The sequence below is a fragment of the Clarias gariepinus genome, chromosome 1, assembly GCF_024256425.1.
Source record: "Clarias gariepinus isolate MV-2021 ecotype Netherlands chromosome 1, CGAR_prim_01v2, whole genome shotgun sequence".
NCBI lineage: Eukaryota > Metazoa > Chordata > Actinopteri > Siluriformes > Clariidae > Clarias > Clarias gariepinus.
The window spans coordinates 40,688,043-40,714,971 of record NC_071100.1 but is presented as its reverse complement, the minus strand read 5'-3'; the positions used below and the strand labels follow the sequence as shown (position 1 = coordinate 40,714,971).

At 37.4% G+C, this 26,929-nt stretch overlaps 1 protein-coding gene across 1 annotated transcript; it reads left to right on the top strand.

Annotated features, from left to right (window-relative positions):
- The first annotated feature begins 16,887 nt into the window (after positions 1 to 16,887).
- atp6v0b (ATPase H+ transporting V0 subunit b) lies at positions 16,888 to 24,908 on the top strand. The gene is made up of 8 exons (XM_053502668.1): positions 16,888 to 17,153; positions 19,888 to 19,936; positions 20,090 to 20,173; positions 21,238 to 21,315; positions 21,418 to 21,487; positions 21,707 to 21,758; positions 21,874 to 22,064; positions 23,212 to 24,908. The coding sequence occupies exons 1-8, from the start codon at positions 17,084 to 17,086 to the stop codon at positions 23,236 to 23,238; spliced, it is 621 nt and encodes a 206-aa protein (XP_053358643.1). The 5' UTR covers positions 16,888 to 17,083; the 3' UTR covers positions 23,239 to 24,908.
- Positions 24,909 to 26,929: the final 2,021 nt, after the last annotated feature.

Genomic DNA, 26,929 nt, shown 5'->3' with positions numbered 1-26,929 from the left:
CCTACATTTGAAGGGTTTGTTATAGCTGACCTGAATTCACAATGTTCTGCCTTGACATCAATAGATAAAATTGCGACATTGCAGGATATATTTTTTCGATCTGTATATAATACATTCATAGAAATAAAAAAAGTACATATTTTTCAATTAAATTTTTTATTTATTAGGGCCTAATGAGAATTGGCTGGTCTTCACAAACTTCTAAAAAAAACAAGCAAATAACCCCAGGTGACAACAACAACAAAACAGTATTCAATGCGTGGTAGTGTTTTTTTTTTTTTAAGTAAACCAAAATGTAGATAAACATTAAGTTCCCTTCTATATTTACAGTCATTAAGTGAGTAATTAGCAGCAGGGTATAACTAATGAAGTAAATAGTTACATCCGGAAGTGTGAAAGCCTCTATAAAACAGTGGGCAATTTGTGTTCTGGAGCACTCAGTTGTGTCTCTACATCATGCAAAGAAATAAAACATCAGAGAACTTCAAAAAGCAATTGTTGTTGCTCATTATTCTGAGAAGGGTTATCAGGTCATCTCTAAACAGTTTGAATTTCACCATCCTATAGTGAGTACCGTAGCATTGTTTACTAATAGACAAGCTTAAAAACAATTGCCGTTCCTGCAAGGAGTGGGCGTCATAGAAAAATCACTTCATGGCCAATAAATTCGATTATCTTAGTATTCCTGAGGATAAAATTCAGTTCATGGTCAGAGGGGCTTTTTATGCCTCAAAGTTGTAATTAATGCATTATTTAACTATTTAGCTGTTGTTTTCCCTGTATTTCTTGCATTGAGGCTTTAACAGGTAAACAGTGAAGGGCTTTCAGTAAAAAAAAAAAATATATATATATATATATATATATATATATATATATATATATATATATATATATATATATATATACACAGGATTCAGGGTACAAAAAGCTAAATTTGCATGTAAAAAGAAAATAATTAATTTAATAGAAACATGAGCATGTTAAATGAAAAAGGTAGGTGTGCATGGAGTTTGTATGTTCTCCTTGTGCTTGGTGGGATTCATCCAGGTACTCTGGTTTCCTCCCACAGTCCAGAGACATGCAGATTATGTTAAGTAAGATTTCCGAATTGCTTGTAGTAAGTGAGTGAGTCCAATGTACTGACACCAAGTCCAGGGTGACTCGAGGGTGGATTCTGTCTAATGAGCCTGGGATAGCAGCCATGACCAAGATAAAGGCTATATATACTGTATATATATATATATATATATATATATATATATATATATATATATATATATATATATATATACAGTATATATATATATATACAGTATATATAGAGAGAGAGGGAGAGAGAGATTCTATATATTCTGCTGTATTTGTACTGTATTTATATTACTGTATTACTAATATACTGTATTAATTATAATTATTTTGAAATAACTATTATGGCAAGTTTTATTTCTTTTATTTTATTATTGTTTTTTAACAGTGTGAAATTTAAATGCACAAACTTCCCATCTGTGGCCCAAAGCCTTAACCACTGAACCACCACAACTACACCACAACAACTAGCTAATATTGATTTAACCACACCTACCACAGAATTAACTCTATGAAAAGAGTGCATTGAGTAAATGCATGCAAGCTGCATGTGTGGTGGCTGTGGTTAATCATCACAGATCAGATGGTCTCGTGATGGTATTGTTCAAATTCCGTCATCAACAAACTGCTTTAATTGGATCCTTGAGCAAAGTCCTTCAGCTCAGTTGTATCCTGTGTGAATTAAAGTACTAGCTAGTGTGTGGACATACTATAATTTAACTTTACTACGTTAATTTAAACACTTTGGATAAAAGCATCTACTGAAAGTCATTAATGTAAATTATATTAATTTATTTTTTTGTAAGACTTAATCATGTATAAAGGGTTGCAGGGGCCTGGAGCCTATCCCAGGAGACTTGTGCACGAGGCGGGTACACCTTGAACAGGGGTTGCAATCCATTGCAGGGCACACACACACACACACACACACACACACACACACACACACACACTCACTCACTATAGGCAATTTGGGAAACCGCAGTATTAAAAATGACCATTGTAAAAATTAAATTTAATTAAATTCTTTTTTCATCTAGGAATTTTTGTTAATTTTATTGAAAGATTAAGGAAATTCAACAAGTTTTCTTGCTGTTCTTGAAATGCCGCAATACTAAATTTCACCCTCAAATGACAGAGGCAAAGGTAATAGAATTTATTGACCTGAAATCCAGAATTTCTGTTAAATAAATAAAGATTTTTTTTTTTTTTTTAAAGGGTCACATTTGCTGTCTTTTGGTGACTTAAAGGAAACCCACCAAGCACAGGGAGAACATGCAAACTCCACACATACAGACCTGAAGTGGGACTTGAACCCTTAGCCCTGCGAGGAGGTACGAGTCCACAGTGCTAACCATTACGCCACCGTGCCGCCATGTAAATTATGTAAAAATGTTAATTAATTTTCCTAAAAGCAAATGTGCTTTGACAAGACTTTAGTGTACACCATATAGAGTGCAAGACCTTTCAGATGAATCCAGTAAATCCAGACTTGATTAAATTTTATGCAAATAATTTTTTTCCGGCGTTAGACAGGAAATTTTAAACGTATTGTGTAAACCATTAGCTTCACATTTCTAAATGTACTGTTTATAAATATAACAAAAAATAAATCAGTCAAAAGATTTTCAGGTATCATTCTATTTCTACTGGTAAATTATGACAGAACATAAACAGATTAAACAAATTGGCTTAACACTGACAAACGAAAGGGCACAAGCTGACTATTTAATCATGAATCCCTAGTGATATCTGAAGTAAAGAGTTTTCTGAATTTGCTTTGCACCAATTTATAGAGGGCCAGAGTGGACGGCTTAATTGGCGAAGTTTCCAGCTATGAAAACAGCTCGTAACCATGCCAACAAATTTATAAATGACAACTAATTCCATGCTCTCCTCTGTATTCTATATAAATCACAAAGCTGTGATATTGCACTCAGTCATGTGCTTGGCAAAACAAATCAGTCAGCATCCCATTTACCATTAATTAGTAACGTGCACTATATGCTCATGTTGCTTCTTTATGACGTGGCACTTAAACTTGAAAGGGATGTAGACATGTTAATGTGGCTTATTTATTGTTTACAACAGCAAAAAAAGGAGAAAACCTGTTGGGTCATCATAGAAGCTGGTACTATTTCTGGCTTACAACTCCAGTGTCCTTGGTTTGATCTCTGTTTACAGTTTTGCATGCATTCCCTTTAATTTCTCTGGTTTCATTACACTTCTCATAAACATGTCATAGATGTGAAGCAAGCTGTTAATGTATGTGCATGATGCCCTGGTCTCCCATCAAGCATGTGTTCTAATCTAGTGCCCAGTATTCCTGAAATAGGCTCTGGAGCTACCGCAACAGTGGTATGAGAAAGCTAGCTATAAGTGCTTATGTTTCTAACAAAACTACAGTCCACTTTTTATTTGCCTGGGAGTAGCTGAGCTACTTTTCAGTAAAATAATGTAGCTTTTCCAGTAAGTACTTATGTTTCAACCTAGTCGCAGTGTAGGGTTTTGTTGTAATACACAGCAACTCTACCTTTTTCATTTTTCTTGTCAATTTTTAAAAATATCAATGTGCAAACTGGTAGTGGTGGCATGGTGGCTTAGTGGTCAGCCCTGTACCACCAGGGTCCGGGTTTGAGTCCCGTCTATACTGTATGTGCTTGGTGGGTTTCTGTACAAGTACTTTAGTTTCCTCCCACAGTCTAAAGACATACAGATTAGGCTAACTTGCTTGCAGTGTGTGCATTATGTGTGTGCCCTGCGATGGATTGGCACCCTGTCCAGTGTGTACCCCGCCTCATGCCCTAAGTCTCCTGTCATAGACTACAGGCCCCCATGACCCAGTATAGAGGAAAAAACGGTATAGACGTTTAGTGAGCAAACTGTTTTATTCATTTATAGCCAATAATAGATCATGACTTCTAATCAGAGGTGAGCAAAATAGACTATCCTGTACAACAGAGATAGTTAAAATATTACTTAGCTGAAAAGTATCCACTAAAGTACTGAAGTAAAGTACAGATAAAGAGAAAGTGTACTCAAGAACAGTGACAAACTAAATGTACTAAGTTACTTTTGACCTGCTTCTAATTACTGTAGAATATGCATACGCACCCTAGTTAACATGGGTCTGCTTGCTTAATTAAAAAATTGTGTTATAGTTGCAAAAGACACACTCTGTTTGGTGATGAAAAGCAGGACTTTCAAATATCTATGGTTGGGTTTATCAATATTGATGAGGCTAAAATATTCATATAGCAACAGATACGCAATTGTTTATAATCTTGGCAAGCTGGAGACGAAAATGCTGTGATCATGCAAAACTTTAATCATCAATTTAAGAACACATAACGTTGTGCAGCTTGTTGCGTGTTGATAACCTCAAAGTGATCATGAGCAATAACACTAGGTGCTGAGTATTTAGTTTTGCATTAACGTAATGAAGCAGTCCGTTATCAAAATCGCTAACCGTTTTGATAGAGCATGACAGCTGACCTAGCATAATATTGCAGCACACATCCAAACACTGCTAATTACTTTGATGCTGTATAACACTCACTTAATCATCGTGAGCTAATGGGTTTAAACTTCCTTCAATCATCTTTTGCCAATTTGGGAATATGTCAAATTCCATAATCACTCACTTATCATCTATACCGCTTTATCCTGTATTCAGGGTCGCGGGAGGCCTGGAGCCTATCCCTAGAGACCTAGGGCACGCAACGGGGTACACTCTGGACAGGGTGCCAATCCATCGCAGGGCACAAATACACACACTCACACACTCATTTACACAATACAGGCAATTTGGGAACGCCAGTTAACCTAACCTACGTGTCTTTGAAATGTGGGAGGAAACCGGAGTACCCGGAGGAAACCCACCAAGCACGGGGAGAACATGCAAACTCCATGCACACAGAGACGGGAATCAAACCCGGACCCTGAAGGTGCAAGGCAACAGTGCTAACCACTATGGTGTATAACTGCTTTAGCAAATCATAGAAAGCCTGCAGGTGGCCAGAGAAAAGTATCTGGGCACATGACCATCACACTCATATGAGGGCCTTCCCTAAATGCCATAGCATTGCAATTCCCCTGAACTTAATCTAAGTGGTAGAACAGGTTCCAGCAATGATAATGCCCCTGTTCACAGATCTATTGTTTGCCAAAGGTGGACTGGAAGATCTTGATTGTTCGGACTTTGACCTCAACCTTACTGAACACATTTGGGATGAACTGAAACAAGGCATCCTCATATAACATAAGTGCCTGACGTCACAAATGCTCTTATAGCGTAATGAGCAAATTAAAAATCTAAATCTAGTGGAAAGACTTCCAGGGGAGTGGAGGTTATTATAAGGACACAAAAGGGACTAAATATGGAATAGGATAAACAAAATGCTTATATGGTGCTCATATCAGTTAAACACACATTTGGTCAAATAATATTCTCTCCAAGATTGACCAGCAGTTATTGAAGATGTATGAATAAAGGACACATCTAGTGTATATAAATAAAAGAAAGGTTTTGTTTGTACATTGTAAATGACATCTTTACGTTTGTTTTAGAAATTTAGACATTTTGCTGTTTGTATGTCCGTCCAGCCAGATTTTGTCACAGCATCACACAAAACTGGCTGGATAGAATTTTATGAAATTTTTTTCAGTATTTAGATATCTGCCCGAAGTTCAACCTGCACCATTAGTGACCAGTTATGACCAGTTATGTCCCAAATTTAATAATCTAATAAGCTACTAATAAGCACCACTTGCTCCATGTAAACACATTCATCAATAATTATTGCTAAACTGGATATTTTTACTGGGATTAGTTCATATACTTTACTGCTAAAAAATTCTTTTATTTTGTATTAATAAGGTATGCGCTTTAACCTGAAATAAAAATATTACTGATTATATTAAAGCTGATCAGCTTATTTTTAGCTTTAATCTTCTAACTATTTATACAAACTCTTTTTCCGTCAACAAGGAGTACTTTAACTAGTTGTAATATATAATATAGAGACATAGTGTACGCTGACATCATTGTCAAAGTCATTCCGAAATTTATTTTTTTTTTTACTTCCGACACATCGACTTTACGAACTAACAGTTCACTTGCTGCTTATTATGTCCCACTCCTTTGAGAGGTGACACTGTAACAAGAAAATCAATGTTATTCACTTCGCCTGTCAGTGTGGTTTATGGTATGGCTTGTCAGTGTTAACAACACAGTACTTGATAGAGACAAATCTACAGAAAGCACCTGATGCAGTAGAAAAGGTTGATATGGTATGACTAATCATCTACACATAGAACTACTAAAGACCTTGTATTTGCCTATATTTAAAGACCCATAGTCTTAAATATTAGCAATTTCCAAGGTCACTTATAGAGCATCCTGGTATCAGGTCATCAAAATTTCGACAATAGAAAGGAGAAAATCGCCATGACCGTGTGTTCTCCAGAACTCAAACCACAATAAACACTAAACCATGCAGAAATGATGAAACCCAAAGCATGAATGAAAAAACATGCCGGAAATTCTAACAGAAATAACCTGATAGTGATGGGTCGGTCACGAACGAGTTGGCCGTATGAGCCTGTTCTTTTTTATGTGAACAATGAAATCCAGCTCCCACCTGAGAGCCAATTTTCTTTTTCTTTTTTCATGTTAATACCCCACGTTCTCTTTGCCACACTGCTCGGCCACAGGCACTCCAATGTTTGTTACATTATATGGCATATTGTGTTCCGTTTTGAGTGTTTTATTAATAAAACATTCTTTACACCTATGGAAGAGAGTTGGGTGTTTGTACCATGTAATGATTTTATACCAAGCGTAATGTTAAATAATGGTATTTTGACATTTCTATGGTTTAGCATTAAATAATTTTATTGACATAGGCGCACACATACCAATCATAGGCTGAAACATTGCTAAATTTGTCTGCCAGACTTAGTACTAAACGAATAGCCATTTTGGAGATGAAAAAGCCCATCACCTAAACTGGTCCTGTTGGCTCAAAGCCCAACAGACATGTTAAAATGGCGATATTTAGCCATTAAATGAATGTCATGTTCGATTGGTATGGCGAGCAAGCAAGAGGCAAGGCGCCAAGATTAAATATGATAAGATGTATGAAGAATATAAAATTCATTCTTACTTAGGAAGAGTTAAAGTAGACTATCGTGCTACATTTTTCACCTGCACACATAACTGCCTGTTAATAGGCCTAATGCTGTTTAAAATGACTTGCTTTGAATGTTGTAAGTAATGACTTGAAAAGTCTACTTTTCAGGATAATTTGATCTCATGTGGGTAGTTCAGCTGCACAGCGATTGCATTTAAATTCTTGTCAGTTTGCTTTGTGTAGTTCTGGCAGTGCTGAAATACTGGGTTGCTGACAGACTGGCTACAGTATCAAAAAAAATACTTGGCTAGGTGATAATAGTCCTTTTAGGAGTTTTCCTTCTCTCACACCAAGATGATGATTTTACCTGCATGCACAGTAAATATAACCGTTATTATATTTCATATGTGACATAAAACTGCACAGTCTTTTCGTTTAAAACTGTAGGAAAAAGAACCCGCCATTAAACTTAAATGATTACAATTAAATGCATATCATTTTTATTTCCTTGTGGCTTTTAAATGCATTTCCGATTCTCAGATGTGGTCCTAAAATGTTCTATTATGTCCCCGCTTTCGACAGGAGAAATAAATAAGTCTTTATCAACACATTAGGAAATGAGAGGCACCTCATAAATAATGTGTGTGTTTGTGTGTGTGTGTGTGTTTGGGGCAGAATAAAGGCACTGGAGATGAGGTTGATTGAAGCATCGTGTGCAATAGGCCTCAGATGGATGATAATTCAATTATTCATAATGCAATCGTGCAAAATCCCATATCTCAATTAAATTAGGATTGGCCATGAAGGCACATACAAGCAGGTATTTATGCACTGTCCAAAGCCAACTAAGCACATAATAGAGCCAGATACACACAGCTCATTCTTGATGAACTGGAATAGCATGTTATGTTTGCAATTACATTATGTTCCATTTTTCTACCCTACTGCAGTTGCTACAGCTACCATCATACATGGCATGCCATTAGGGCTGGGTGTCATGCTATCAGCAACATGGTCCCCCAGTGCTCATTATCTTGCATTTGCTAAATCAGTGAGGCTCTTTTGCTGTTTGGTTTGAAGTTATCGAAATGTGTCTAGAATAAAAAAAAATAATAATAATCAAATGAATGGTTTTTTGTTCTTTAATTTGTCTTCCAATATGAGGAACAAATATTTATAAACAAAGGCACTCTAATTAATATAATGCTCTTTTTTCATGTGACAGAAAAAAAAACCGATATAAACCGCAAAAGGCAAGGGGAGGGAAATTAAATTACACAACAAACTGGTATTTTAATACCATTTATGACATTTTATTATATTCTTTTATTATATTATTTATGGAATTTTTTATTATACTATTTTATTATAATATGTCTTTATTCAGGGTTGGTAAGAAGAAAGGGGCAGAGAACAAAAAATACAAACACTATAATGCCCAGATAGAAACATGCTGTGAGCACATTAAAGCTGCTATGGATTTTAAGTAATAGTGTTGCAAACTTTAAAGCATGTTTGAAGGTTAAAACTATTAATAATGGCAAGGTCTGTTCAGGCTCTAATTCGTAAAGCATGTGACGAGTTGTCATATGTAAACTTAGTTTAGTCACATGTTCATGAACCGCAAATGTATTTATTCACACAAGTATACATCACATACTGTACAGGAACAGCACATGAATGAGCCTTACTCTGATCAAATTATGCAAATCCTATGCTTTTATTTTATGCATTTAAATTTTACGTCTCTGTCTTTGCCTTTTACTTTATATGAAGAATAATTTCACTTTCAAATAGGATGTTCCCTCTCTTCTCTGTTTCTTTATCGACAGGATTGGTTTTCTCAAGAGCTGTACTCCAGCTAAATCAAAAAAAGATGTGCAAGTGATAAAGTCTATCTGGAACAAAGCCTGATAAGTGTGATTGACTGGATATTATATTCCTGTTGTGTATCTTTAAACAGGTATATATAGCTACCATAAAACAGTGAAAAATTAAAAATGAAGGTATTCATAACATATTTAATATGTTTAAGCATGCATACACTGGTGGGATGTGAGACAGGTCCAGTGGTCTCATTACAGTAATTTCTGTTACTCAATTTCTGGTTATTAACTAAAGCATTTAAAGTTAAGTTCCCTCAATATATTAAATTATTATGTTCTACACTTTGGGTTAATAAACTATGAGTATTTAAGGGCTAATTTAATATATTTTAAAATCTTATCTAACCACCAAGCAAATGAAAGGACTGAAAAATTGAAATTTTAGACAAACCTACTAACATTGAGTTTGAAAGAACTTTAGCACCATCATCTGTCTGATAAGGCAGTGTGCAACTTTTTGGTTCAGCTTTCTTATCACCCTAAATAGTAATGAGCTTTTTAAAATATTTTATGTATCTTTTGAAATTTACAAAAAGTGATTTACCATTATAACACTTACACCGATCCGCCATAACATTATGACCACCTGCCTAATATTAAGAAGGTCCCCCTTATGCCACCATTACATTGATGCACTGTGTGTTCTGACAACTTTCTATCAGCATTAACTTTTTTATCAATTTGATCTACACTCGCGCTTCTATTGAATCGCACTAAATGGCCAGCCTTCGCTCCTCAAGTGCATCAGTGAGTCTTGGCCACCCATGACCCTGTCTCAGTGTCTTCCTTCCTTTAGCCATTACAATTTGGCCCTTGTCAAAATCACTCAAATCTTTATGCTTGCCCATTTTTTCTGCTTCCAACACATCAACTTCAGTGAATGAGGAGTTTACACATGGGGAGTGAAAGCTGGCTTGTGTGGTCCAATCCAATAGAAGAGCTACTGTAGGTAAAATTGAGAAAAAGATTAATGCTGCTTCCAACAGAAAGGTGTCAGAACACACAGGTCATTACAGTTTTGGTGGCAAAAAGGAGACCCACTAAATATTGGTCATGACGTTATGGCTGATCTAAGAGCAATGTATAGGTTGTTAAGTGCATCAAAGGGTCATGACCTTATTACACACTGCCATAAAGGCCATAATAAATCTTCTTTGTCTTTCGGCTGTTCCCTTTCAGGGGTCGCTACAGCGAATCATCTGCCTCCACCTAACCCTATCCTCTGCTTCCTCTTTTCTCACCCCAAATAACTTCATGTCCTCTTTTACTCCATCCATAAATCTCCTCTTTGGTCTTCCTCTAGACCTCCTGCCTGGCGGTTCCAACCTCAGCATCCTTCTATCAATATGCTCACAATCTCTTCATTGAACATGTCCAAACCACCTCAATCTGGCCACTCTGACTTTATCTCCAAAACATCTAACATGGGTTGTCCTCCTGATGAACTCATCCTTGATCTATACTTGTCACTCCCAAAGAGAACCTCAACATCTTTAGCTCTGCCACTTCCATCTCTGCCTCCTGTCTTTTCTTCAGCGCCACTGTCTCTAAGCCGTAGAGCATCGCTGGTCTCACCACTGTCTTGAACACCTTTCCTTTCACTCTCGCTGATACTCTTTTGTCACATAACACACCTGACACTTTTCTCCACCCATTCCAACCTGCCTGTGCCCACCTCTTCACCTCCTTTTCACACTCTCCATTCCTCTGGACTGTTGACCCTAAATACTTAAAGTCCTGCACCCTCTTTTCCTCTGCTCCCTTACGTTACACTTAGGTTCCTCTCATTCACACACATGTATTCTGTCTTGCTGCGGCTAACCTTCATTCCTCTGCTTTCCAGAGCATACCTCCATCTTTCTAGATTTTCCTCCACCTGTTCCCTGCTTTTTCTACAAAGCACAATGTCATCTGCAAACATCACTGTCCATGGAGACTCCTGTCTAACCTCATCTGTCATCCTGTCCATCACCAGAGCAAACAAGAAGAGGCTCAGAGCCGATCCTTGATGCAGACCCACCTCCACCTTGAACTCTTATGTCACACCTACAGCACATCTCACCACTGTCTTACAGCTCTTATACATGTCTATACCACTTTAACATACTTCTTTGCCACTCCAGACTTTCTCATACAACACCACAGCTCCTCTTTCGGCACCCTGTCGTACGCTTTCTTTAAATCTACAAAGACACAATGCAACCCCCAATTTTATTTAAAAAATATGAAATGGCTACCTAGTTCAGATGAAGTGTACTATATTTGTAAAAAAGGCCAGTATGTCAAGTTTTATATAAGCCACGTTTAGGACGTTTGGTGAAGTGATGATGTCCTGATCAATTATTTTATTAAATGCAGCATCCTACCCAGGTATGTACTATATACTGTATATCTGTATATACAGTACTGTATACACATCACTTTTGCATGACTTATATATTTTAAATATAATATATATAATATATATTAAGTTCCGGCTTCTTTATATATTTTATATGGCAAGGACTAATGGCAAGGTCTAATGGCAAGGAAATGTTTGGGCATCCTTCTCAAATAAAATATTTTAATTTAATTAATTTAAAAACACTATTGCTTCAAAGGAAATTCTAGTTATGTGATATTGTTGTGCCATCTTGCATGTGCAGCATGATTTTATTTACAATATTGCTTAGGTCAAAGGATGTAAGCGCCGTTCCAAAAACTTCAGCTGGCATTTTGTGAAGTAGTTAAAGGTACAGTAGATGTTTTGGATTCATAATTATCCTGTTATACTAGAGAAAACCAGCCAATTTTCAACTTCAGTTTCTAGACAGATTATCCCACTGGCCAGAACATATTAATATTTACTGAAATCCATCCTTTCATCCTCCCATGCAGTGGTTTCTGTGCCACATGCCCTATAAATCCCCAAGGATCCACCCCATACCGAACAGCAAAGCCAGGACCTGATATCAAAGGACAAATAAGCTTTAGTGCCATAGTTTCCAAACCATGAAATACTGCCCCAGTAATTTTATGACTGCATGTTCTTCTCTCTCCCCCACCCCGCCCCCCAACACTTTTTCCATTCTTAAAAGTCTTTGTTTCCTATTTCTCCATATCAATATACAGCTTATGTCAATTAGGTCAGATCTTTTTATTCCACCCTTAATGTGATACAGTAACCAACATGTTTAAGTCAAAAACTAACCAGCATGTTTTATGGGAGAAAAAAGAAAAACATATTTACATATTTACATATACATATTAATTTACATATATTTATTCATCTACCAACATACTGTACTGTATCTCATCCGGAGTCAGAAGTTTTATTCCACTGCAAAAATGTTCCCTGCAAAAATGTTCCAGATCGATCAAATTGCAAGATGCTTTCTTGTGCAAAGCCATCAAGTAATTCTTTGGGTGTTTGATAGTATTTAGATTTGGGCTCTGACTGAGCCTTTCAAAAACATTGATCTACCTTCTTTGCAGCCATTCCTTTGTTGACTTGGATTTGTGCTTTGATGCACCACCGTTTACCATGGGTAGGGTGACGAGCTGCTTGTTTGTGCCAAACATCTGTGTCTTTTAGAATTATGCCTAAAATTCTTTTAGCCACATGGTTTGGGGACACTGACAGGCTTTAATCGGGGCAGATATTGCAGGGTCACATGCTTTTGTCCAGTGTCACATGTGCCAATATGTCAAGCCACACTGCTAGAATTTTTCCAGTTCTCTGGGCCATGTGCCTTGCTGTGAGAAACAAGGTTTTGGTCAACTCCAAAGGGAAAAGATAAACTTACTGAAGAGGCCTATTATGATTATGATGGCCTTCCCCAAACCTCTACAGGAGCTGTCCAAACCAGTGCAATAGAGAACTTCCTTCAAGCAGAGAGAATCCTCACATTGATGGGAGATACATGAAGTGGTAAGTATATGTAATTTAGCACCTTCATAGGCAATGCATGTGCCTATGCTTTGTATGTACTATATGTTTACAATATTGAGGCCATTAATGAGATGTGGGCAAGCCAACAATTATCCCTATATCTAGATCTAAAGCTACTGTAAATGTAGAGCAAAACGTTTTCCTTTTTACCCTACATGGCACAAAGTTTTTTGACACCAGACCATAACATGTACAGTACAGAATGGTTCATACCTCAACAAACAATGATGTGGACATGTCTTACAACAAATATTTGTGCGAAAGCAACTGCCTAGAAAAATCCACAAAGCTTTGCCAAATATGAATCCAGGTATGCAACTGTAGTCTGTATACTTATAACAAAGGAGAGAAAAAATCATAACGTTGAAAAACTTCTCACCTTCTCCAATTTTTTATTTTGTTACTTCTCATTTTGTGACATGTAATAAATATTTAACATTCAGTTCAGCCTTCACCCAACCAATCCTCAGCACCTGATTGTAAAGTTGAGCCTGCTGAGCCTGAATTTCCTTATGTGTAAGTGTATCCTGGCTTGTCTGAATGAGAGACAATCATTCTGTATTAGGACCTGCATCTCCAGCACCACCACACTAAGCACTGGGGTCCCCAGAGCTGCATGCTGTGTCCACTGCTGTTTAGTCTGCTGACTCACAACTGTGCAGCAATGCACAGCTCGAACCACATCATCAAGCTTGTATCAGTGACTCTGGTGAGTCTCATCAGTGAAGTGAATGATGAGCTGGCATACAGAACGAATGTGAATCGGCTAGAGGACTGCTGCAAAACCAACCTGCTTCTGAATGTGGATAAAATTAAAGAGACGGCTGTTGACTTCAGGAGAGCACATAGCCAACAGCACTATAAACATCAACAGCTCTGAGGATCATTAAAAGCAGCACATTCCTAGCTGGCAGAAAACCTGATCTGGTCCCTCAACACCAGGTCCATTGCCAAAAAAGCCCAACAATGTCTTCATTTTTGGAAAAGTGTGAAAAAAGCCTGTCTCTCACCTCTCGGCCTCACAATATTTTACAGCGGGACTATCAAGAGCATTCTAAACAGTTGTATCACTGCCTGACTTGGGAACTGCTTGGGAAGGGCATGCATGTGTGCTGGTGTCAATCCAGTCCCTAATGGCATGAGGGAAGAAACTGTTTTTGAATAATTTTTTTAATATAATGACTTATTAAATTCAGGTGTTTCAATCAGGCCCCCATCCCCAGTGAATGGCAATCTTAATGCTTCAGCATACCAAGACATCTTGAAAGGCCCTTTTCTATTCCAACATGACTGTGAACCAGTGCATCACAGAGTCACACTAACATGCACACTTTTAGCATGTTGATTTACCACTGGATGCATAATGTAAGTGTTCAAAGTGTGTGTGCATTGCACTGTAGACAGTGTTCATATCATTCACACAGATTCTCAAACATATCCAGAAACAAAGGTTGCTGCAGACTCCTGCAAAAGGAGATGCCTTGTTTGCATAGTGCATGCATAGTTCTTGCCGGATCTTCACAGTTGAGCAAACTCTCCTTTAACATTCCGCACAATCAGGCATCAGGTGTGATATGTATGGCAAGGAATTGTTCTGCCATCTTTTTCAAACTCGATTCCCATTCATGACCACTTCCATATGAACGGAAATAATACTCAACTATGAATGCTTTTTTCCTTAATTGAAAGACCTATTTCCAACAACAAATGCACAACAAAACTTTCTTTTCACTACTGCGAACATGTGTGGCTGGAGCTATGTCGCGTCTACAAACGTGTATGCGTGTTCGAGATGTGCAAGTTTCAGTATTATATATATAGTAGGTTTGGCCAAATACTTTTCTCCATATAGTGTATGTACAGTACTGTAAGAGAAGCACTAAGAAGATGCACACTTTCCCATCTCTCATCGCCATCTCTCTTTTTTCAGGTAACTGAAAGGAGTCACGCTCAGATTTTGAAATTAGATCATCATGCTCCATGTTTTATTTTGTTTTGTTTTTAGCTCTAAACTGACCTCAGAAAACTGGATTATGGCATTTATATTCATGTCCACAGACAACTGATAAAAATAAGTGGGCATGCTGTCATTAATACCACACACACTATTTATTCCAATTTCTTCCTTCTGGTGTGAGGCATTTTAGAAGACAAAACACTTTGTGCTCCAACAGTGTAGAAATCATTAGAGTGTTCCTGCTCTGCAAATTATCTGCCTCCATCTAACCCCATCCACTACATCCTCTTCTCTCACACCAACTAACTTGTCCAACTAACATGTCCCCTCTTACTATATACATAAATCTCCACTTCGGTCTTCCTCTAAACCTCCTATCTGGCAGTTCCAACCTCAGTGTCCTTCTACCAATATATTCACAATATATCAGCCTCTCTGACTTTATCTCCAAAACATCTAACATGGGTTGTCCCTTTGATGGACTCATTCTTGGTTCTAACCATCCTTGTCACTCTCAAAGAGAACCTCAACATCTTCACCTCTGCTACGGTACCTACAGCTCTGCCTCCTCTCTTTTCTTCAGTGCCACTGTCTGTAAGCCGTAGAGCATCGCTGGTCTCACTACTGACTTAAAAAACCTATAAAAGCTTACAATTGAGTCATTTTACGAAAATTGTGGAAAGTACTGTCATTTATTTTTTCTGATGCCAAAATCAATTTTATTAACATAAAAGACACATTACTTTACTTAAACAACGTACAGTATGTACTTTTAGTCATGAAATACATTTTTATCCTCTAGTGTTCAATATACTATAAACAGGTCAAGTTTAAGGAAATGTCTTGTCACTATGACCATACATGGAAGTTCAATTCAATTTCAATTCAATTTTATTTGTTTAGCACTTTTAATCATTGTCATTGTCGCAAAGCAGCTTTACAATCAAAAGAAATATTTAAGTTTGTACGGAATGTGAATGTGTATGTGTATGAATCAAAATGGTCAGATAGTCCCTGATGAGCAAGCCGAGGGCGACAATGGCAAGGAAAAACTCCCTGAGATGGCAATAGGAATAAACTTTGAGAGAAACCAGACTCAACAGGGAACCCATCCTCATTTGGGTGATAACGGATAGCAGGAATTGATCTGCATTCATACTGTGTGTTTTTCAGGTGGCAGGCAGTTCAGTATAACAGTTGATGTTAATTGATGTTAATATGGAGTACGGGTAGTTATTGGAGGCTCAGGTAGACTCAAGTGGGAGTGGGACCGTATACTTTTTATCTAAAGATATCACTCCCTTATTGTTTATACCACATTTTCCTGCATACAGTGTCATGGTGGCCTGGAGCCTAGAGCAGTCTTTCTTTCGGTTTTATAGTCTGATGCCAAGAAACTTTTTGCTGTGTAGCATAATTCAGGAAGACAAGAAGAACAGGAAGTGGAGCAAAGTTCTTAAAGCCATGCTCATTATTACATTAAACATTTACATTAATGTTGTAGGCAAGTTTTCCTTTTTGTGCTATATAGCAAAAGGCTTCTTGACACCAGGCCATGAAAATAAGTGGGTCATTCTACAGAAAAGGTGTAATTTGGATCATAACAATCTCCAGAAATGTATTTCTTTTTCTTTTACACATAGAACTCCTTTAAAAGCAATAATTTACTTTAATATAATTTTAATGAATGTTTTTTTTTTTAATGGGTTGTCCATAACCAGATAAATACGATGTGATGGGCATGTTACCAGGAGTAATTAAAACAAAGAAACATATGTATGTTTCCAACACGGTAAAATAAGTAACAGTGAAAAGGAGAATAAATATTGGCACAGCTTGGCGAGCGCGCGCCTTCCGTGTGTCGATGAGTCACGTGCTGTGAAGTCGTGCTCGTCACATGATCAGCTGATCTCCGCTTCCTCTCTCTGTCTCTGGATGGCTGCAGGATTTTCAGGTGCCTCTGGTTCAGCGTTAGCAAAGCAGCGTTCGTTTATACTTTGATCCAAACGCCTTTCCAACCACGACAGGCTGTAGATTACCCGCGGCTGCGCACGTTTAGGTCGAAAAACTGGCGCTTTTAGTCGAGTGGATGATGAACGGCCACGCAATTCTCTACACCGGGGTCACTCTGGCCTTCTGGAGCACCATCCTCATCGTTGGTATGTCCCCATCTGTCCATTACTGCTTTACCGCTAGTCCTTCAGCTTCTCTACGATCGTTTCTGTTTCTGTCAGGATATCATTTTATTCGGAAGATTTACAGACTATCTGACTCGTTCTGTCGTCCAAGGTTAGCATTGCTAATATACAGAGCTAGCATGTAGCATAGCATAACACAGGATATGATAGGCTAGTCAGGTTATGCTGTCATCTCTCACACATCGGCTGTTTCTTTATTTTTCAATAAAAATTATACTCCTGAGGAATAAACAGTGTTAAAGGCACGTGTTGTAGGTTGCATTCAGTACTTTAGACAGCTCTCGCTCACTACCTACTTCCTATCTTGCTAGTTAGCACCTAGCCTAACGGCTAAAATTATGCTGCCTGCCTTCTCACAAAAATGTCATCATCGCGTGAATTCACAGATTCACACTAAAATGGTAAATCTCAAAAATGTAAATATACTATAACAACAAATTAAGCATGGTTTGAATATAATTTTAAAACATTTTTTGAAGGTTTTAGGAGTAGCATTTTCTGTCAGACTACTATCTCCATTGATTAATGCTTCAACCACATTATTAACAAAATTTTAAATAATTCTTTGATTGTGTAAAGCTGCTTTGCGACAATGTCAATTGTTAAAAGCGCTATACAAATAAAATCGAATTGAAAATTTAAAGAAACAATTATCAGTGTTTTATGGCAGGTCCCTTAAATAAATAAATAAATAATAAATACCAGCCTTAACATTAAAATATATATTTTTTCTGTTTGCAAATTCCTTTAGCTGACAAGGGAAAGGTTGTGAAAATGTAGCACGAGCACTGTATGTCAAAAAAAAGAGGAACAATGTTTTTTTTCTTCTTCTTCGTAGTTTAACAGCAGTTGTAATGCAGTAGGTTGCATTAACACCAACCGTAGGCTTGTTCATCATCTTCCTGTCCTTTTAAAGCAGATTTTCCAAATCTTAAAATTGTCAAATGCATCCTTCATTAATCTTGTCGTTATTTGTCTTGAACTCTTTGACTCCTTTATTCGGTACTTCGACACTTTCTTCTTGTCACATTTTCTTATCAGTACCACTCCCCTATACACTCTCCTCAGCTTCGCTGTCTTTTAAAGCCGACTTTCTAGTTCAGTCTTTCTTAAAAAACGTCCAGCGCTTCCTTCCTTGAACTTGTCTTTACTTGTTCTGTATATTGAACTCTGTTTGCTTTATCTGGTACTTCCAAACACCCTTTCTTCTTAACACATTTCTTCCCAGTACCACTCTGCATCTTTAATTGAAGTTCTGTAGCTTGCATCACTGCCACATATAGATTTCTCTTTCTCTCTCTCTCTCTCTCTCTCTCTCTCCTCAGCTTTTCTATCCTTTAAAGCTGACTTACCTGTCCAGTCGCTCCCAAAAACAAAATTAAATGCTTCATTCCATGATCAGGGACAGCCCACTGTATCCATTTTCAGTCTTTGTATGCGCGGAACCTTTAAGAAGCAAAAAACAATAATGGGTAACATGGTATTGGCAAAACACAGGCCTTAATGTTATCATTTACTTCTGATTACCTGGATATCTTTTTTTTTTTTTTCTTTTGCAAATTCTCTTTACTGAAACGGCCAAGGTTGACTGTATGTCATAAAGCGAAATAACTTTTATTTCAGTCAAAAATTTGTTCAATGATCATTTCTAGCACCCTTAACTGAAAATATTACCGCATCATCAGGATATATATTTTTTTTCTTTTGTCTTTGAGTGTATTAACTATACTTATTCCTGCCTTAAAAAATCACCTGAAATGTTTATGTATGAAATTTCTTCCTTCATCAGTTAAATGAATCAGTCTGCCTTCCCAGTGAATAGGTCTTAGTGTGTGTTGGCTGACAAAACAGTGCAATTAAAATAGCTAGAAGTTGTTACTTTGAGACATTCATTATTCTTCTGTAAGAAGTGCATCCTGGTCAGGCTCATGGTCGGTCTGGGTTCTGTCTAGGAATAGCGGGGACAATGCAGAAATTTAATCCCATCTCACTTTGCAGGACACAAAATGTAGATGGCCTGCTTTAAAGATAGTTATGATAACTGAGGAGAGTTCTACTTAATATTTATGAACGTGGCTTTGGACTGTATTAATACAAACAGTGTGCAATGACTTGTTACTGCAATTGCTTAAAGAGTTTTAGGATTGAAATTGTCAGTTTTGTCTCCATCTGAAACACAGCTCCTGGTATAGTATTGCTTTTTCCTATCAAAGGGAATTAACCATAGTCACGCTATCTGGTATCACCCAAAGGAGGATGTTTTCTTTTTTTGGGTAAAAAGATAATTGTTGATACTCCAATACATAATGGTATGCCAAGTTTTTAGGATAATTTTCCTTCTCTTCCTTCCATTAGTCAGTCAATTATAGCTGTTAAGCATTTTAAGCCCTTTAAGTCTTTGTAGCTTGGGTTGAATGAGGAAGGAACAATCCTCATGTGAGTGTGAGTTATCACACACATCCTCAATGGAGCAAACACTTCATGGACCTCTTTTTAGCTGTGGAAAATGTTCATTACATTTTAATAAAATCTTTTAAACTTTGTTCATGCTTCTTAATGCGGGAAGTTGTCTGTTAGATCACATTTTACTCTTTCTGCCTTCTATGGAAAAGGTGTTTTTTTTTATGAAAGTATAAATTTGTATGCTTTCTTCAGATTCCTGTTTGATTAATCTGTGTTTCACGTTTCTCATCAGGAATCTGCTATACGATCTTTGACCTTGGGTTCAGGTTTGATGTGGCATGGTGAGTCTCATTATTAAATTATGGGTATCTTCAAGCAGATGCATTCTGTTGGAATACTCTCAAAGCTGACTTTTATTAATATATTCACCATTAGATCAAGAATACTGTCATTTATTTATTTATTTATTCAATAACTTTTGTCTTATCTGGCAGGTTTTTAACAGAGACGTCCCCGTATATGTGGGCCAACCTTGGAATCGGCCTGGCCATCTCGCTGTCTGTGGTTGGAGCGGCTTGGTAAGACATCACACTGTTTCCTTTTTTCACGTTCTTTCACAACCAAAGAGCTCGCAGTGGAGACAGGGGAAATTTTATGATGTGGAAAAAGCTGAAATTTCCATATTTGTACTTATCTGAATGCTCTTTAGCAAAAACTGTGTACGTGTGGCAAATTTCTGCTACATTACACCCGAAAACGAAAATCAACTGCTGCTCTCTAACCATTTGCATTATATAAGTTGGATGTTTAAGTCAAACCAGGACTTTTTATTGCACAAAATAACAGTCTAGTAAAAACTCCCTGTTTTTTCTATATATAATCCCCTACTAGACTAATGCACTTATCCCAGCATATCACTAGTGCTTGGTTTCCATCAAGGTACTGTAGAAAGTCTTCTCAGAGTGCTGGAGCTATGCTCAGACTGCCTGCTTCATGTCCAAAATGCTGGCCTCCTTGGAAATCCTTTAATGGTCCAAACATGTGAAAATGGCTTAGAGTGAGGTCATGACTGTACAGGAATGGGGTGTAACTCCACAGTCGAGTTTGTGTTATGTGCGAGTGGTATTCATAAATGATTGTGTGTACAGTTCTCACAGACAGATCTTTCCTGCAAGTTGGTGACAAGTTATCTGTTGATTTTAAAGGACATGCATTTCACTCACTGAATGTTCACAGAAACGACTGCAGTGGGCTCTGAGTTACCTCAGCCAGGATCATTGTTCACTGATGTATGGCCTTCTTTATACCGTTTGTACCTTTCAAATATTTTACTGTGGCTAAGAGTCTTATCAACATATGCTTTAAGACTTCATTTACATTGTTCCATTACAAGTCCTGGTTTCACTTGAAAACTCCACTTAAATTAAAAATGATTAAGTTATACTGTAAATTTTTGTTTTAAGGCATTTGGCAGACACTCTCACCTAGAGCACCTTGCATTTTCTCATTATACATCTGAGACCTTATGAACCGTAGTCCAGTACCTTAACCACCGAGCTAACCAAGACCCAAAAGATTAGCAGATGTATAAACACATTCATTATATTAGTAATAAGCATGTTCTGCATTTTTGTCTCTCCAGGGGAATTTATATCACTGGCTCCAGCATCATCGGCGGAGGTGTCAAGGCTCCGAGAATTAAGACCAAGAACCTCGTCAGGTTTGTTTCATCTTCGTTCTGTCTTTTTTATTTATTTTATGTATGTATTTATTTATTTCATGTAAGTATTGCTGACATTGTTATATAATCTTTGCTCTGCAGTATAATTTTTTGTGAAGCTGTTGCAATTTACGGGATCATCATGGCAATTGTCATCAGTAACATGGCCGAGGTGAGCTTTTAAAGTGACTACTACTACTAAACTATTTTACTGGCTTGTTTCTGTTTCATAAAAAGTAAGTGGAAAGCTTTTTTTTTTCTTTCTGCCCCCCCTAGAAATATTAAAAATAAATAAAAATAATAAAGCATTTGAATTGGATTGATTTGCTAAAAAAGCTTTGTTGAAAGTATTTTATCAATATATTATTCTGAACTTTCTACTGTACCCTAGGTTTTTACTGGCACAACTCCAGAAACAATTGGAGCAAGGAACTACCAAGCGGGTATAAAAATCACACAAATTGACAAATTTTAGCGTTTACTTAATTATCAGAACAAAAATCCCATTTTAGAGATGAATTAATTTAGTCAAATCATTTTGTTGTGCTGTATTTCCAGGCTACTCCATGTTTGGGGCAGGTCTCACTGTTGGCTTTTCCAATCTCTTCTGTGGAATCTGTGTTGGCATCGTGGGCAGTGGGGCTGCTTTGGCTGATGCCCAGAATGCCAGCCTATTTGTTAAGATTCTCATTGTGGAAATCTTTGGTAGTGCCATCGGGCTGTTTGGAGTCATTGTAGCCATCTTGCAGGTCAGTATTTTCATGAGAGAATTTTCTCCATAAAGAAAAGAGAATGTACTTTATACTGATAAGACATAATGATAATGACTCTTAGAAGCCTTTCATGCGTCTAAGGAGAGGAAATATATTTTACTGAAACCATGATGTTCCTTTTTTTTCTATTGCAACACTTGCAGGGCATCCTGTTTTTTGACGTGACACAAGCTGTATTTTTTTTCCCACCTTTTGCATTATGACCATTTTTTCCCCATACTTTTTTTCCCAACAACTTTCTGTGTTTGATTGGATACGAGAATTCAGTCTCATCTGTGATTGGTTAGGTGCTTCACTACCTCTTGTTCTCCTTCTTCAACCAGAGAATGAATTAAAGTAAAGGCAGGTGGTAGAGAGTTGTTAGCAAAATTTCCTCCCTAGAAACTCAAGTCACCTAATGTGGGACAAACATACTATTGTCATTGTACATGTACATTGTCCATTTCTAGGCAAACCACAAAAATCACATGTGTATATTTGTATGGCATTTGGTAGATGCACTTATCTCATTTATACGACTGAGTAGTTAAAAGTTAATGTTCTTGCTGAAAGGACCTTGGCCAGACTGCATTTAATCCCATGACACACTACACACAGCCATGGGCTACAACTATTGCATTTCTACCATCAGGCCAATCCTGAACCGGAGACAACATCATCAGAAGTATCTTACCTGGGCTAAGGAGAAAAAGAACTGGACTGAAGTGCAGTGGTCCAAAGTCCTCTTTTCAGATTAAATTATAGGATTTCATTTGATAATCAAGATTCCAGAATGAGTGCTTCCATGCCATGCCGCATAGATGTATTGAGTTCATATACTGTATGAACATAAATATAAGAATTTTGACAAAAAGAACGACTCTAAATTTTGACGACGTCACTTTTTAAAATTATATTACCAAAAAAACTCATTTTCATTATATTTGTTCTTTATTTTCATCTGGTCAGACTAAACATGTATACGAATCATAATTTATTAGTCACATCCTGGAGATCGAGCTTGTATATTTAGTTAAATTATCAATAATCAAAATATCAATTATCTGCAAGTATAGTTGATAAATCTAAACGTTCTTTAAATATTAATATTGTTTGACACTTTTTTTTCCTCTCCTTTTTTTAGACGTCGAAAGTAAAAATGGGAGATTAAAGAATACAGCATCTGCAAGACAAACAAGAAAAAAAGACGACGCTGTGTTGGATACACAGCCCAACTATGTAAATACATAGTAAATTATTTAAATGTATTTTGTTTCCCCCCTTTCTGTGTCTGTTTTTAACCGTTGTTTACCGAAGATTGAAACATTACACCACTTTGTCTTAAAGGAATGCATGTTTAAATCAAACAGCTCTTTAAGACACACAAACTAAACCTCAGAAGAAGAAATGTCTTCAACAGGTGTGATGTTGGCCCTATTATTGAAGTATGAGAGTTGTATTGATATCTGGAAGTTATTTTATTTAAATTGTATGAATACATGTGTACAAATACATACAGATATATATAAAGTAGGTAGAAGATTCTGTAGAGTAGAATCCCATCATGTCAGCAACGTCCAGACTTCCAACATTTTAACTCCCCGAAAGATTACACGGTACTTTGGTGAAAGTTTTGAACTTCTCTAAGGCTGTGTAGCTTGCTGTGATTTGCTGTTCTGTAAAACACAAAAAGTGAAATGTTGTTGTTTGTAATGTAGTATGGCTGTCTGAGGTGTTATTATTCCATGGTATGGAGATGCGTTTGTCAGATCTATTGTAAATCCTATAGCCGGGATAATTCTGGACACTTTAAATATTGTTCATTCTTGTGTGTGTTGTATTCATTCTTCTGCAGAGTCATTAAAAGGACGAGGACACGGCTTGTTTATCAAATGTTTCCAAATTTAGTTTTAATAGTGTTTATACTTGGATTGGCACCAGGATACACTTAAGCTGTGATTGGTTTAGAATGAGATGATGTATAAATCTAGTGTTTATAAGAGCATTCCATATTTCTTCTGTGATATATGGTCTTTGGGGGTTTTCCTCATGTTTTTTTTTTTTTTTTTTTTTTCTTCAAATGTTGGAAGATGCACAGAAAACTGTAAAATATTGTCCAGCCCACTTAGTTCTGTAGGTACGTCTCTCTAGAGACAGGCTCACCGTTATGGTTGCCACTGCAGAGGATTTGTGTTGTGCTCAGATAGTTTCTGATGGCTTATATAAACTTTTGGTGAAAATGTTGCATGCAGTTACAGCTCTTCTTTTTCACAGATCATGACTGTACTCTTTACAGATAATGACTATATTTTGTTTCTGTATTAATGTATCAGTGTCGTCCTGGGACATGCAATACAAAGCGTTTCGGAGAATTCTAGCTTCTAGTGAATGACCTAAACTCCACACGGTCTGCTCCAAGATGTCTCTTTCAACTCCCCAGGTTAATTGTCAGCATTAGTATGTGTGGCTCAATATAAAATGTCTGAAACTGATTTTTTTTCTTAAAATCACATTGGAAGCCACAATCTTTTACAAAAACATCACGGATGCTTTATCATTTAGTGTGTACACATTTATTTCAAAGCATTCCACTAATTTATCTTGATGTCAGATTTTGGAGGTACAGAAGACCCAATTAGCAACCTAATCTCTTTTTTTCATCTATGCCTGACCGTCTGCTTGCTGCTTGTAGTTCTTGATTCCCACTTGACCAGGCATCTGGTGCTTGTATTTGTTTTTGTGGTGATTTTCATTGTTTTGAAATTGTGGAAAAAAAAGTGGATGCTGTTGACTTTCATAAATGGTCCTCGAACAAATAAATACATCAACCCTGATGTCCAACTTTGGTTCTCGTGTCAATCTTTTGTAAAGAATTTTCAACATGTTATCAGACACGCTAAGCTTATTGCTAGTTCATTTGTACTGTGGATGCTTCAACTTCATGCCACTTTGCCTTTAAAAACAGGCACTGACATTATCCTATTAAGGCAGGAATTACACTGCCCTGTGTAAACATTATGATGTTTTAGAGCAAATAATTGAAATAAAATCTAATTAGTAGTGTTTGTTATACATAACCTTTTTTTTAACAAACATACTGCAAGCATTGGGCAAGGAAAATACGATTATGCAGTAGATGATCCCTGCACACTATTGGAATATTTAAAACGGGTTTAAAACAAGCTGCTACAGTGTGAGTGTATGTATGTGTGTTTGTGTACCCTGCAATTAATTGGCACCTACCTTCACAGCCCCCCTGTGACCCTGTATACAGTATTATTACAGTAGTAAAACAATGTGTAAGTTTATAGTACGTCAGTTATGATTACAGTCGTGGCCAAAAGTTTTGAGAACTTCATAAATATTGGAAATTGGAAAAGTTGCTGCTTAAGCTTTTTTAATAGCAATTTGCATATTCTCCAGAATGTTATGAAGAGTGTTCAGATGAATTGCATAGTCCTTCTTTGCCATGAAAATTAACTAAATCCCAAAAAACCTTTCCACTGCATTTTATTGCTGTCATTAACGGAAAAAAATAAACAATTTATAGGATCATTTATTTTACACCTAAATTAACAATTTATAGGATCATTTATTTTGCACCTAAATCAACAATTTATAGGATCATTTATTTTGCACCTAAATCAACAATTTATAGGATCATTTATTTTGCACCTAAATCAACAATTTATAGGATCATCAAGAACTTCAAGGAAAGAGGTTCAATTCTTGTTAAGAAGGCTTCAGGGCGGCCAAAAAAGTCCAGCAAGCGCTAGGATCGTCTCCTAAAGAGGACTCAGCTGCGGGATCGGCGTGCCACCAGTGCAGAGCTTGCTCAGGAATGGCAGCAGGCAGGTATGAGCGCATCTGCACGCACAGTGAGACGAAGACTTTTGGAAGATGGCCTGGTGTCAAGAAGGACAGCAAAGAAGGCACTTCTCTCCAAAAAGAACATCAGGGACAGATTGATCTTCCGCAGAAAGTATGGTGAATGGATTGCTGAGGACTGGGGCAAAGTCATATTCTCCTATGAAGCCTCTATCCGATTATTTGGGACACATTCATGTGTGGAGTTGCTTCTCATCCAAGGGAGTGGGCTCACTCACTTCTTCTTCTTTGTCTTTCGGCTGTTCCCTTTCAGGGGTCGCCACAGCGAATCATCTGCCTCTATCTAACCCTATCCTCTGCATCCTCTTCTCTCACACCAACTAACTTCATGTCCTCTCTCACTGCATCCATAAATCTCCTCTTTGGTCTTCCTCTAGACCTCCTGCTTGGCAGTTCCAACCTCAGCATCCTTCTACCGATATATTCACCATCTCTCCTCTGAACATGTCCAAACCACCTCAATCTGGCCTCTTTGACTTTATCTCCAAAGCATCTAACGTGGGTTGTCCCTCTGATAAACTCATTCTTAATCCTATCCATCCTTGTCACTCCCAAAGAGAACCTCAACATCTTCAGCTCTGCTACCTCCAACTCTGCCTCCTGTCTTTTCTTCAGCGCCACTGTCTCTAAGCCGTAGAGCATCGCTGGTCTCACCACTGTCCTGTACACCTTTCCTTTCATTCTCGCTGATACTCTTTTATAGCACAACACACCTGACACTTTTCTCCACCCATTCCAACCTGCCTGTACCCGCCTCTTCACCTCCTTTCCACACTCTCCGTTGCACTGGACCGTTGACCCCAAGTACTTAAAATCCTGCACCTTCTTTACCTCTGCTCCCTGTAGCCTCACCGATCCTCCTGGGTCCCTCTCATTTACACACATGTATTCCGTCTTGCTGCGGCTAACCTTCATTCCTCTGCTTTCCAGAGCATACCTCCACCTCTCCAAATTTTCCTCCACCTGTTTCCTGC

Bases quoted from the DNA above. Each gene is read 5' to 3' on its own strand.
- atp6v0b (XM_053502668.1), top strand. From the start codon at position 17,084: ATGATGAACGGCCACGCAATTCTCTACACCGGGGTCACTCTGGCCTTC. The intron at 17,154-19,887 runs GTATGTCCCCAT...GTTTCTCATCAG, and splicing joins GAGCACCATCCTCATCGTTG to GAATCTGCTATACGATCTTT. The intron at 21,316-21,417 runs GTTTGTTTCATC...TTTGCTCTGCAG, and splicing joins AAGACCAAGAACCTCGTCAG to TATAATTTTTTGTGAAGCTG.